The sequence below is a fragment of the Seriola lalandi genome, unplaced genomic scaffold, assembly GCF_002814215.2.
Source record: "Seriola lalandi dorsalis isolate HSWRI2012SDOR001 ecotype SW California unplaced genomic scaffold, Sedor1 jcf7180002054466, whole genome shotgun sequence".
NCBI classification, from domain to species: Eukaryota; Metazoa; Chordata; class Actinopteri; order Carangiformes; family Carangidae; genus Seriola; species Seriola lalandi.
Window position 1 is genome coordinate 43,992 of NW_019525019.1, and position 12,363 is coordinate 56,354.

Genomic DNA, 12,363 nt, shown 5'->3' on the forward strand with positions numbered 1-12,363 from the left:
GTCGAGAACCGAAAGACACTGAAGTTAAAACTATGAACACGTGACACCAACATGCTGCTCGTGTGTTAATGCACCAATCTACAAAAGAGCATTATTGAGAGAGAGACGTTCACAAGTCTGGTAAAATTTGCAACGCACAGTATTTCTATATTGTGATATCTCCACTTTTATTTTGATGAAGTATGTGAGTGTTTTTTTATTTTTCTAATCACTCATTAAAACACAGAAATCGAGCAGAAACAACAACAAAAAAAACACACCCGGTGCATCAGGTACCCTTTTTCCCAACAGGAATACATTTATTTGAAATTATTTCAAATGATAAAAACATGGTTGATTAACATGAAATGACCACAGGGTTCTTGCTCTTCAGCGTGGACCAGGTGAGAACATGAGGAGGCAAATGTGACGGGTCACCTGTGCGTCAAGGTGAGTGTACATCCAGGACAGGAAGTGTTGTTGTAGCTTTGTTTTCCGTCATCCACCACGTTCACTAATTTGCCCGCCAACTCGTTTTTTTTTGTTTGTTTGTTTGTTTGTTTGTTTGTTTGTTTTTTTAAGAAACGGGATCCCAAAAAACTTGTTGGCAAAACCTCACACTCGTCCATTCAGCTCATTCCCCCCTGTGGCCGAACATCCAGAGAAGAGCTGCAGAGAGTCCGATCTGTCGGACCAAAGCTCACCCACTGGAACATTGTTATAACTCTTAATCATTTCTCTTTCCTATATTACAAGCTTTTTACAACATAAAAATAGATCAATAACTATGATTACCATATTCCTTAATGTAAATATACAATATTTATTGCATTTTCAAATAGACTTGTTTCTTATTTACTTTGTTGTCATCATCTTCCCCCTAAAAAACAAAACAAAACAGAAAATAAAAGCACTGGTACCGATGAGGGTGACAACAGATGTGTGTAAGGCAAAGACCAGCAGGAGGCGCTGCATCACTGAGAATGGAGAGTCTGACCTGAACAAGCTTTTGCTTTTTTGTTCATTTTTCCTGCATGGTATCTTAGTTTGAATATTAGTGTTTTAAAGTCAAGCTTAAAGAAAAGTGTAGTAAAGAACCTCCATCTGTTCCAACAGTTCTCTGGCACTTAAGTGTTCCTTTTTTTTTAGTTTTTTTGTTTTGGTTAGCTGCTACCAGCTACAATCTGTACAAACTGCATAGCAATTTATCAACAACAACAACACCACCACCAACATATCGTCTTCCTCTGGCCGTACAGTCCTTCTTTAAAAAAAGGACCAACAGCAGCAAAAGTAAAATTATGGATTGAGAAGAGAGTTGAGCTTTTAGACTGACTTCCCTGGAAGAGGACTTCTGGAAAAAGGAAAGATAAATGATCCCTTATAAACTTCCTCCAAAACTCTGCGAACCTGCAGCTAAAAATCAGCAAAACGTGGCCCAGTAAACGAACGATAATTGCGTGTCTGGAGAAAGATGCTGCCTGTGTGAACTACAGTTATTGAGACGCATCAGGGACAAACTAGGAATCAACCCTCGAGTGCTTTGTTTGTTTTTTTTGCTTTGTGTTACATCGATGTGAATGCAATCCTGATGTCGTAAGCGTCATGCACAGTGTCTCGGTTCAGCAGTTCGCCTGCCGTGCAACATCATCGCCTGAAGATGGAGATGAAAACACCCCCAGATAAAGACAAGAAGAGGGTAAAAAAAAAGAAAAGAAAAGGAAAAAGCAGGAAAGTCTGTATCCGAATGTAAAAATAAACAACCAGGCGAGGCTGCTGTCATAATTTGGCAAGCTTTCCTTAATGCAGTTTATCCATGATCAAAGAGAGAGATTTATAGTTACATATACAACAAGTGTGGAAACTGTCTTCTCTCTGCAGTTCATTTGACTCCACCCGCTTTTGGCACACTGAGAGAGAGAGATGATTCAAACGCACCCTCCCCTGGCACTGCTGGAATGGCTATAAACGACATAAACTAACCCAAAAAACAAAACCATCACTAAGCCTCGTTTTCATGGCGTTATCAGCTTTGTGGGGAAAAACTTGAGAGGAATCCATCTGCTGAAAACTCAAAACATAAATTCAAAGACAGTTTCAATTTGTAGTGTTGAATTTTTTCCCCCCAACAATGAATGCTGACACCAAAAAATAATAAAACAAAATAAAAGATGTTGTTCAGAATTATGAAAATCACCATTATCATCATGAATATGCATTAAAAAAAAAAAAAGAAGGTGGAATGCACAGATTTGGAAGTGTTCGGAGTTTGGTCCTGATATGTCGTGTCAGACAGACGCCTCTAAGTCCAGTCAGCAGAGGAGAAGTCGACGTGGTCACAGTCACGAAGGTCGAGTCCGTTTCTCGCCTCCGAGTGGTTTTTTATTCTCTCGTGCAAAAAACAGAAAGTGACCGATGAGTAGTGTCAAACCTGCGTGGTGTGGTAGTGTTTACTTTTTTTGGCCACTGTGCTTCCAGCTGGTGGTTTAGTGTTAGTGTGAATCTGTGTGTGTGTGTGTGTGTGTGTGTGTGTGTGTTTTGTGGTGTAGTGTGTTTGTGATTCGAGTGCTTCTTCACCGCTCCCTCCCGATGACCGTCCACCGACTGAGAGTCCAAGTCCTGAGCTGAGGCCGGTTCACCTCCCCACCGGCGGCGCTGGAGGAGCGCCTCGCATCGTGGCTGAGGGCACAAACAAAACAGAGGTCACTCAAGGTCAGAGCTCACACCTACAAACTGGTAGGAAGGATTAACTCTGGAAATAAGTAAACATGTTGTGACAGCAGTGTGAACATGTGAGAGTAAAGAAAACAGATTATTTTGTCTTTTCACCCTCTGAGGTCTGAGGATATTTTCTCAACTTCTACGTTATTTCTATGGGTTTTTTTGCAAAGAAACCGCAGAAGAAAATAAGAATTGCAAAAATTGTCGCTATCTTCATAAAAAAAAAAAATAATAATAATAATAATAATTCAAAGGCAACTTGTAGCAGTGAGAATAAATCCAGTGCAGCTGGTGACCCAGTCTTCACAAATCTTACAGGGAACAACAAGTGATTACTCTCCTCTGCTGTCTTAATCAAAATGCTGAAAAACTGAACATGTGAGTAAAACAGTAAATAAAAGTATAATAAATGTCTAAAATGAAAAGTGTGAAAACTGTATCTCTACTTGAACCACATTTTAGGGAACTACTTGAGTCACGTACGATCACGCAACAATGTGAAACAGAAAATGGAGAGTCTACAGATTCCAACAACATTTAAACCATATTTCTACGCTGCATCATCATGACGATATTAATAGAAACATGCGTCGACCTCAGAGGGTTGACTTCCTGTCTGCACCTGCAGTGGGAGCTTTATAATAATATAACCAATAGTGTGAAGTGACGTTATCAGCTCTGTTTATGTCCACCAATAAACTCATTTATCACATCAGTTACCAAAGTGAAGTATAATCACACCAAAAACAAAGTCTCGGGACAATGAGACAGTTGCATGATGGGTAACAGATGAAATCAAACCTCAGAGATAAATTAACTTTTTCTCCTCTTCAGTCCTGAACTTTCACCACTCTCTTTCCACTGAGCAAATAAACCGAACTAGTCTGACAACAACACTCTGCTCTCAGCGTGCAGAAGTGAAGGAAGAAGAAGAAGTAAAGAGAAGGAGAAGATAAACGTACGGAGGTGTGAACAGTGTTCTCTGTACGCACCCTTGCTGTTTTTGCTGGGGTAGACCTTGCTGAAATGCCTGTACTCCTCTGGAGGCGGAAAGTCTTCGATGGGGTGGAAGTTGAACTTGGATTCAAAATCATCTGGGGGAAGATAAAACACACACACACACACACAAAACTACTTTTAAAAATGTGCATATACCTTTAAATCAAGTCGGCAGTTTATTAGGAACACTTGAACAATTTAGTCTTTGAAGCTCCTTATGTTCGACCTTAACTCCATCATCATGGATTTTTAAGGCTGCTGTTGTACCGGACTGTTTTACATTGAAAGACCTTTTTGTAAATGCCTGATATCTAATGACACAATAGTATAAATACCGTTTTGCCTTGTGCAGTGTGTTTTGACTCTGGTGAATTTGAATTTCATTTAAAATCAAATATAAATCTACTTGTTGCCCTTCCCTCTAAAACAATAAAAATAACAATTTTGTTTGGTTTAAAAACAACAACACTGCAGCCAAATTATTTTACACTTGAGTTTTAAATGTTTTAAACTTAAATTTGTAATTTGGGAATTTTTAAAACGGAAATAAAAACACAAACAAAATCAGATACAAACAGTTAAAAACGAAATGGTAAATCTATACACCATCCTCCAGTTTACCTTCCCTCGCGTTCATACACGGCCAGAAAAAAGCTTCTTTAACAGGGAAAGAGACGTGGATTTAAAGTCACAGGTGTCAGTGCGGTGTGCAGACGTCCACAGGTGTGAATGAGGCGGATAACACGGTGAAAACGTCACTATTTCTGTCTGAACTAAACATGTTTGAACTTGTCTGAACCGTGAAAGGCTGGGGTCTCTACGGAGCTACTATTATTATTATTATTATTTTTTATGTAATATTTATTGCATATTAAATTTGATATGTGGACTGATGGGACAGAAGTTTTGGACCATTTAGTTTTTACTCTTTAATGTTTTAGGATTTAAGTATTTTGTGGCTGAACTTGTATTATGTACACGCCGTGTCTGGGCCCATAGTGACGAGCTGTAGAGAGAGAATTCTTCTTGTCTGTTTTTATTTCTGATTTGAGTGGAAAGTAGAAACCTCACACATCACTGTCCTGTTACTATGACTTTCTGTGTTTTCTCACTTTTCTGAACAGTGAGAGCCCCGACAGTAATCTAGGAACCGGTCCTGCCCCCGGTTTGTTCCAGTGCGACAGGAAAGAAAGAGAAAAGGCTCGTTTGCATGGCAGCAGTGGGATATTTGACTATCGACGGCCATTTCATCACTGGCGCCTCCATCGCATCAAGATCATAAACAAAACCATGTTAACAACTCGTGTGACTGAGCGTTAGACGCACAGCTGAGGACGAGAGGAGAGGAGGGGGGAGGACCAGGACGGGTCAGAACGAGCTCAGCATCACAATAACTGATTATAGAGAGGAAGGAGAACGTCAGGAGTCACAGTGTCTCATCTCAGGTGTTCATCTCTGACTTACCCATGATGGACTTGGAGGAGGACATGTTGGAGTGGCCGTTCCTGATGGGCGGGGGAGGTGGAGGGGGTCCGGCCGGGGTGCGGGAGGAGGAGGATGAGATGGAGGAAGAGGAGGGAGGAGGAGGCGGTTTGCCCACTCTGGTGTGGGACTCTGAGCTGTTGACCCGGTACGGGGGCGGGGGAGGAGGGGCGTCCCGACCGCCATTACGAGACCCGGGATGGGGCACCTGGGGAGCTACACACACACACACACACACACACACACACACACGCGCACACACACACACACACAAACACACATCAATATATCACACTGAATTTTCACTGTGTCCAGTTGAGTCGGACTTTCAGTTTAATACGATGTAAAACAGAGAAAAGCAGCAAATTCTCACGTTTGAGAAACTGAAACCAGAGTGATAAATGACCGATCGATTATCATTTGTTGATCAGTTTATTGCTTGGAGGATTAACTGGCTAATGGTTTCAGCACCGAACACACACAGAACCAGCGGTACGGTTCTTTAATTACTGCACAACAGTGATATCCGACAACGTAAAACAAACACTTTTCTGTTGTTCTTTGAAGAGAATCAATCAATCAGCTGATAAATCTGATAATTGAATGATCATTTCAGGCATTTTCAAAGCTTTCCAGCCTCTCAAACATGAGGTTTTGATAAGTTTGTTTCTTTGTCATATGACCATAAACCGAATCTCTTGAAAGTCTGTGGGACTTTAAAACAAGTATTTTTTCTTTACTATTTTATAGAACAAATAATTAATAAGTAAATAAATAAATAATGAAAATAATCATTAGTTCTAACCCTAGTTTATGCCATTACACAGCCACATTATGACACTTTGAACTGCAGCAGTCGGTTACAGTTCGGTCTGGAGCACAAACAGCTATAAACTGTGGATGTTCAATTACTTCCAGCAGACGCCGCCGCACGGCTCGGCTAACACATCGTCTTTCTTCTCTTTTTACGCTTCTAAATATCAGAAATCTAGTAAAGCAGAGTAACGAGAAGCAGAGAGAACAGAAGAAACATCAGTCGCCCGGCGAGTTCATGTGGAAGCGGGAGGGGAAAAGCAGAGACAGTGAAAGTGAAGAGGAATGCTGGAATATTCCACAGGGCTTCAGGAATGCAGAGAAACCAGGAGGCCTCGTGGCGAATCGCTCCGTCGTCCAATCACAACACAGAGCTCCGGCTAACAAGTGCCTTCCTGTTTGGTGTGTTCACTCTGAATTTAAATCATGAATATGTTTCCAGTGAGACGTAAATCTGCTCTGAGGAGGGAACAAGATCATCAGCTGGAAGTTTCATCAAAGAGGTCGAGGATCATTTCTGCAAAACTAGGACGACTTGTAGGAGTGGGCGTCTTAAATCCTGCAGTATTTCTTTCTATGTCAACACACACACACACACACACACACACACACACACACACACACACACTCTGCAGGAGTGCACGTACAATACAGGAGAGCGAGTATGATCTGAGAAGGTGTTTGTAAGTTTACGGTTCTTTAAAGATATAGAGATATTTCTGAGCTGATAAGAAAATAGGCCTGAGTCTGTTCAGTCATCACTTGATACACAGACCGTTGACTTGTTGTTTCTGTCTATACTGTTGATATTTACTGTTTTACTGTAATAAAAATCTACCCAAGCACACACGCCAACATTCAGCACATCTGCTCCACATGTTGAAATACTGTAATTTCCCCGACTGTCGCTCCAACGAGGAAAAAAAACAAACAAACTGAAAAGCATCTGGAGATATCATAAGAAATATTAAATGACAGTATGTTCAGCGTCTGCGCAGACACCATGTCACTGCCCTGTGCTCTACTCACAGACGCGACCTGCAGGACGTGCGATCATGTGCAGGAAATGTTTAAACTCGGCGCTGCAGGTTCAGAGATAACGAGTCAAGACTTGCTGCGGCTTCAGTGTGAACATTCCTCCAGCTGAGGATGGAGACTGATGTCGCCTCCTTCACCGGGACCGTTCAAACATTAACGCTACATCCACGCTAACACAGTTTAGTTGTAATATGCATTTTAAAATTTTCCAGCCGCAGAGACGTTAGGAAACGCTTTTACTTTGAAAACTCGGGTTTTATCAGTCACAACAAACAGTATCCTCCCCTGATTCGTGATCCTCCTGTCATGTGACCCTGTTCTGGATGAAAACAAACGGCGCCAGCCTCGACTACCAGTGATTGTCATCTTTTAAACTCTGCATTTTTATAAAGCAAATAAAACCTGTAGTTTTACTTTCCACATATACTTTACACTTTGCGTGTTAGTACGGACAGAGATTATTTCTGATACGGAGCTAAAACTCTCGTCTGGACAGAGATCCTTTTTATTTTAAAACGCTGTTTGACATTTTATGCCTGTTGGTGCAGAGACAGATTCTCCACCTGCTAATCCACCGAGGACACAATTAACTGACAGTCTGTAACTGAGTGATTGTTCAGTTAAATAATGGAACAGCTGATTTAATCGATTGCCAGATTGTCTTTTGTTAACAACAATAATGAGTGTAAGTTGTGGCTCTCGACAGTGAAAGGAAAATATATTTGACATAAATCTGCTCTCAGATCAGTAATCTGGGCTGGTTAACTCATTTTTCAGGAATCACAGGTAAAGTAACTTGTGGTAGTTATTCACCATCTTCTGTTTAAGGAATAAACTGAACCTGAACTTGTGCTGTGACTGTTGGAGTTAACAGACCTTTACTGGAAATATCCCAGTGTCTAATATCAGTTCAAGGCGGAAACCTGAGGCAGCAGTTTGACAGTGGAACTAAACTAACACTAACTAATACTAACAACTAACTAACTTTAACTAACACTAAATCCTGATTTCAAATCTTAGTTTCCACGAAGGCGTCACTGGTTGTCCTGGCGTCCTGTACAAGTAGCATGAGTCCTGACCTCTGACCTCTAAAACACAGAATAAGTGAAGTTGTGGGGTTCACTGTACCTGCTCTGCGTCCAGGCGGCTCTCTGGCGGGGGGCGGTGGTCTGGCGCCCTGCTGAGAGGATGGAGACGGTGACGGCGGGGGCGGCGGAGCGTGGCTGCGACCCTGGCTGCCTCCTGATGTGTGCTTTTTGTGCAGGGAGTTGTGCCTCTGCGGCAGCTCCGGAGCTCCGCCCCCGTCTACGTGGGACGGCCCGTTGGAGACTGACGTGTGCGGCCTGTAGGGCGGGGGAGGCGGAGGGGCAGAGGAGCCACCTGTCGGAGGTCTGCTGGAAGACGGAGGCTTCACGGAGCTGGGAGGGGTGGGGCCTCTGTTGGGCGTCGGTGGGAGGGGCTTTTCTCTGCTGTGAGAGGATGTGGAATGTGGAGCGTGTGCTTTCTGGTTGGGGGTAGGCGGAGCGTTGCCACGGCCGCCCCTGCTGAAGGGCGGAGGAGGGGGCGGGGCGGAGGTGCTGTGCTTCATCCCGCCGCCTGTGGTCGAGCTGCTGCCGCTGGAGGGCCGGGAGATGTCGGGGAGCGAGGGGCGGTGGGAGCGCTGGTGCTCCGGTGGAGAGGGCTTGTTGGCCGGGGAGGGCGAGCTGGAGCGGCCTGTCGGGGGGCGGGGGGCCGTGGGTCGGGACCCCGGGGGCCTCAGTGCAGATCTGCCCACTGAACCACCTGCTGAACCATCTGGGTGGAGGACAGACAGGCGGAAAAAACACTTTCAACACCTTAGACCTCTGAAGGTAAAAACTGTTGTTCAACAGGCAACAGGTTGCAACTAATGACTGTTTTCATTATTGATTAATCAAAAAGAAAAATAATAAAATTAAAAAACAAATGAAATATTAACAAAATTTATTATTAAAATAAATAATTAATTGATGATCAAAATAATTTTTTGACGATAAATGAATCAACACTTTAGTTTTTGTCAGAAATGTGTAAATGTAATTCTATGTTAACTGAGGTCGCAGTTAAAGGTGGTGCTGGACTGGATTACTTACTACTACTACTTATTACTATTAGTATTGAGGGGTGTTTTTAATTTTACTTATTTAAACACGAGGGGTCAGACAAATCCAACAAATTAAATACCAGACAAATCAAAGTCCTTCCTCATATGAATCTCTGCATCACCATAAAACAGATGATCGATTATATGAGTTGTTGTTTTATTCATTTTGTCCACAATAATATTCCAGATTCAACCCTTAAAAAATCTTTTTAAATCGCAGAGTCAATGACCTACATCCTCAGCATTTAGCTTCACCAGCTGGAGCACAGGGGTCAAAGGTGACGGCCGCTCTGCTCTGCATTAGCATCATGCTAATCCCACCTGTTAATATTTGATATCTGTGAAATTAAGCTCCGAGTTCTTGCTTTTCATTCACGATTCACGTCACTCGTTCCTCACGGCTTTTCGCTCCGACCACAAATGCGTTTGCTCCATCAGAGATGAGTGGAGGAGGGTGGAGGAGGGACGGAGGGGGAGGTCCATTAAGTTGGAAATAACTATGTTGAAATCCCCTCTGCTGATTCATGCACTCTGCCTTGCAAATATTTTATTTCTATCACCACAAACTGACAGATTACTGGGAGTAGAAACAAAAATAGAAGCTGGGGGGAAACGACGTGTATCTACTCAGTCCATCTACTGTGTGTGCAGACAGACTGTGTGTGTGCAGACAGACTGTGTGTGTTGCAGACAGACTGTGTGTGTGCAGATAGATTATCAGTGACTGATGTAACATGGCTCAGGTGGACTTTGACTTCAGGTTTCCTCTCTGGTTTATTTATTTACACAGATGATGAAGACGCTTCGACAAAAATCCAGCAACAGAACTCATAAATAAAAACAAAGAAATTACAAATAAATCATGTTTTTACCTGTGACTGGGCGTAATTTTGGCACACCGCCTTGGAAAAGGCCCCCCATTCCCATTGGTCCTCCGCCTCCAAAACCTCCACCTCCTCCTCCACCGCCGCCGCCGCCTCCGCCACTTCCTCCTTGTTCTGGTGAAACAAATTAGGCAAATGTCAATACAAACAAATATGAAAGTAGGACAAGGAAAACATTTTAATATTCAAATACTTCAGGAGAATAGAGGTTATTTAGCACCATGAGAAGGTGCGCAGGAAAGAAAAGAGTACAATATATTTTCACCGTCTTTTATAAACAACACTTGGACCTGAGCTGAAACTTTATCACGTCCGAAATGTGTTGAACCGCTGATAGAAAAGAAGAGTGTCTACTGAGTTCCTCCTTTCTACGCAAATATTCCTGTTTCCTCTTTCTTTCAAGTACAACACCGACCCGGCCACACGGCTCATACTCAACACAGCGAAGCCGCGGTGTCAGACCAGGACGCTCTCACTAAAAAACAATACAACCAGAATATTTTCACACCTTTGACTGTGAAGAATATCTCCATACTTATTCATTTTCTTTGAAATTGTTAAACTAAACTACTGAAATCAATACCATTAAATCCGCACATGCAAATATAAACATTCCTATACTGAAGATTACGAAGCGTTTTAAATACAAGTTCAGTTAAAGATCACGTGTTTCAGGATTTGGGGACGTACACTCAGTTGGCAGGAAGAACAACGAGCTACAGCTAATCGGCTAATTTCAGCGCTCACGTTAACGGGTTAGCAGCAGAAACAGACATAGGAAACACCTGTTGATGTCACAGTGACATCACACCAGCAACATCACACATAACGGACAGTTTCCACAACAGTTTCTCTGTCTGCGCTGAATCTGAACGACATAGACACGGAAACATTGCAGCATCTGCATGAGGAGAAAGTGACTTTTTAGTGACGTTTTGTGTCAAAAATAAATCAGAAATGAATTTATACTGAAAAGAAATCCGACAATCGAGTATCCTGTGAACTCTAGAGAGAGACAGGCGGTTCTAACGTTCAGATTTAGTTCCACCTGTGTTAGTGTGTGTTGCATTACACAGACGTGTTTCTGGGATAAAACACTATAAATTAATACACAACACTATACTACTAATAAAATAATGAACCTACTTTAATAAAGATTCTGAAATAACAAAAAAAAAAAGACCAGTTGTAGATTTTTTTGACAAAATAATCTTAAATCAAGATTCAGTAACTAGAAACTTTTTTGGGGCTTTTCCCCAAATTTATTATTATTATAATTATCATTATTATTTCCAAAGTGAAGAATACACTTTGAAATTGTAGATTTGTGTTTTGCGTGTTCCTTTATTCGACAAACACAAAACAAATCAACTTCCTGCCACCAGTGACACGTCTGTGATTCCTCTGTTAATGTGCTGAGTGCGACTCACTCTCCAGGACGGGAGCGCTCCGGTCGTTGGGCGCGGCGACCTTCTTCAGCCTGGTGCCTTTGCAGATGTCTGACAGCAGCGCTCCTCTGCCTTTGGCCTCGTTTGAGCTCAGTTTGGGGGGAGTCGTGTTCGCCTGGGGGGGCAAAACAAAACAAAGTCACCAAATGAAAATCCTGTGATCATACCTTCATCTCCTCTGGTCTGAACTATGGTGGGGTGTTTGTGGACTCTGTTTGGTTTCAAACTGCACACTTCGTCACATGATTCAGGAGCAGGTTTACTGCACAGCTTTTGATGACTCGTGATCCTGTCAGCTTTTTACTTCTCACTGCTTCAAACTGCAGATTCTACTGTAATCAACTGTCTCTAAAGTTCCTGGCAGGTGAGAACACAAACATGAGAACATGGCCGTCTGCCCGGACGTCAGGCTGGACTCATTTTCTTACACTTTACAGTTTTCCAAGAATAAATCAAACATGTTTTTGTGCTGGACGGTTCACGACTGTCCCTTTGTAGTCTCGCTGAAATCCTGCTCATACAGGACAGTGTGTTCATGCTCAGTGTTTCCTTTCACCGGGGCTCATTTACAAAATAATGTCCAACTTTTAAAAAGAAAGCAAGCAAAATATTACTGATGCAAAAAACAGGAAGCTGCTCACCTGTAAGTCTGTACAGGTGAGTCACTAAAAACTAAAGCCTTAGAAGTTAGAAATACACTGACTCAACCACTGAAGACAAGAGGTTTTAAGCTCATAAATGTAAGATATTACAGAGGTGTGGCTAAAGTAAACTTCTCTGGATAAAAGGCGGTTTATGTCCCATCATGTAGTGGAAACTTTAACTGCTTTGACACCGAGCTGTCTAACATCGCTGTGTGTCCAGTCACTGACCTGGT

General features: G+C 42.4%; 1 protein-coding gene across 1 annotated transcript; it reads right to left on the bottom strand.

The window, feature by feature from the left end:
- Positions 1-273: 273 nt before the first annotated feature.
- Positions 274-11,659, bottom strand: wipf2a (WAS/WASL interacting protein family, member 2a). The gene is made up of 7 exons (XM_023411445.2): positions 11,654-11,659; positions 11,469-11,601; positions 10,027-10,152; positions 8,161-8,826; positions 5,164-5,397; positions 3,693-3,794; positions 274-2,658 (listed from the first exon to the last, which is right to left on the bottom strand). The coding sequence occupies exons 1-7, from the start codon at positions 11,657-11,659 to the stop codon at positions 2,615-2,617; spliced, it is 1,311 nt and encodes a 436-aa protein (XP_023267213.1). The 3' UTR covers positions 274-2,614.
- Between the last annotated feature and the right edge of the window lie 704 nt (positions 11,660-12,363).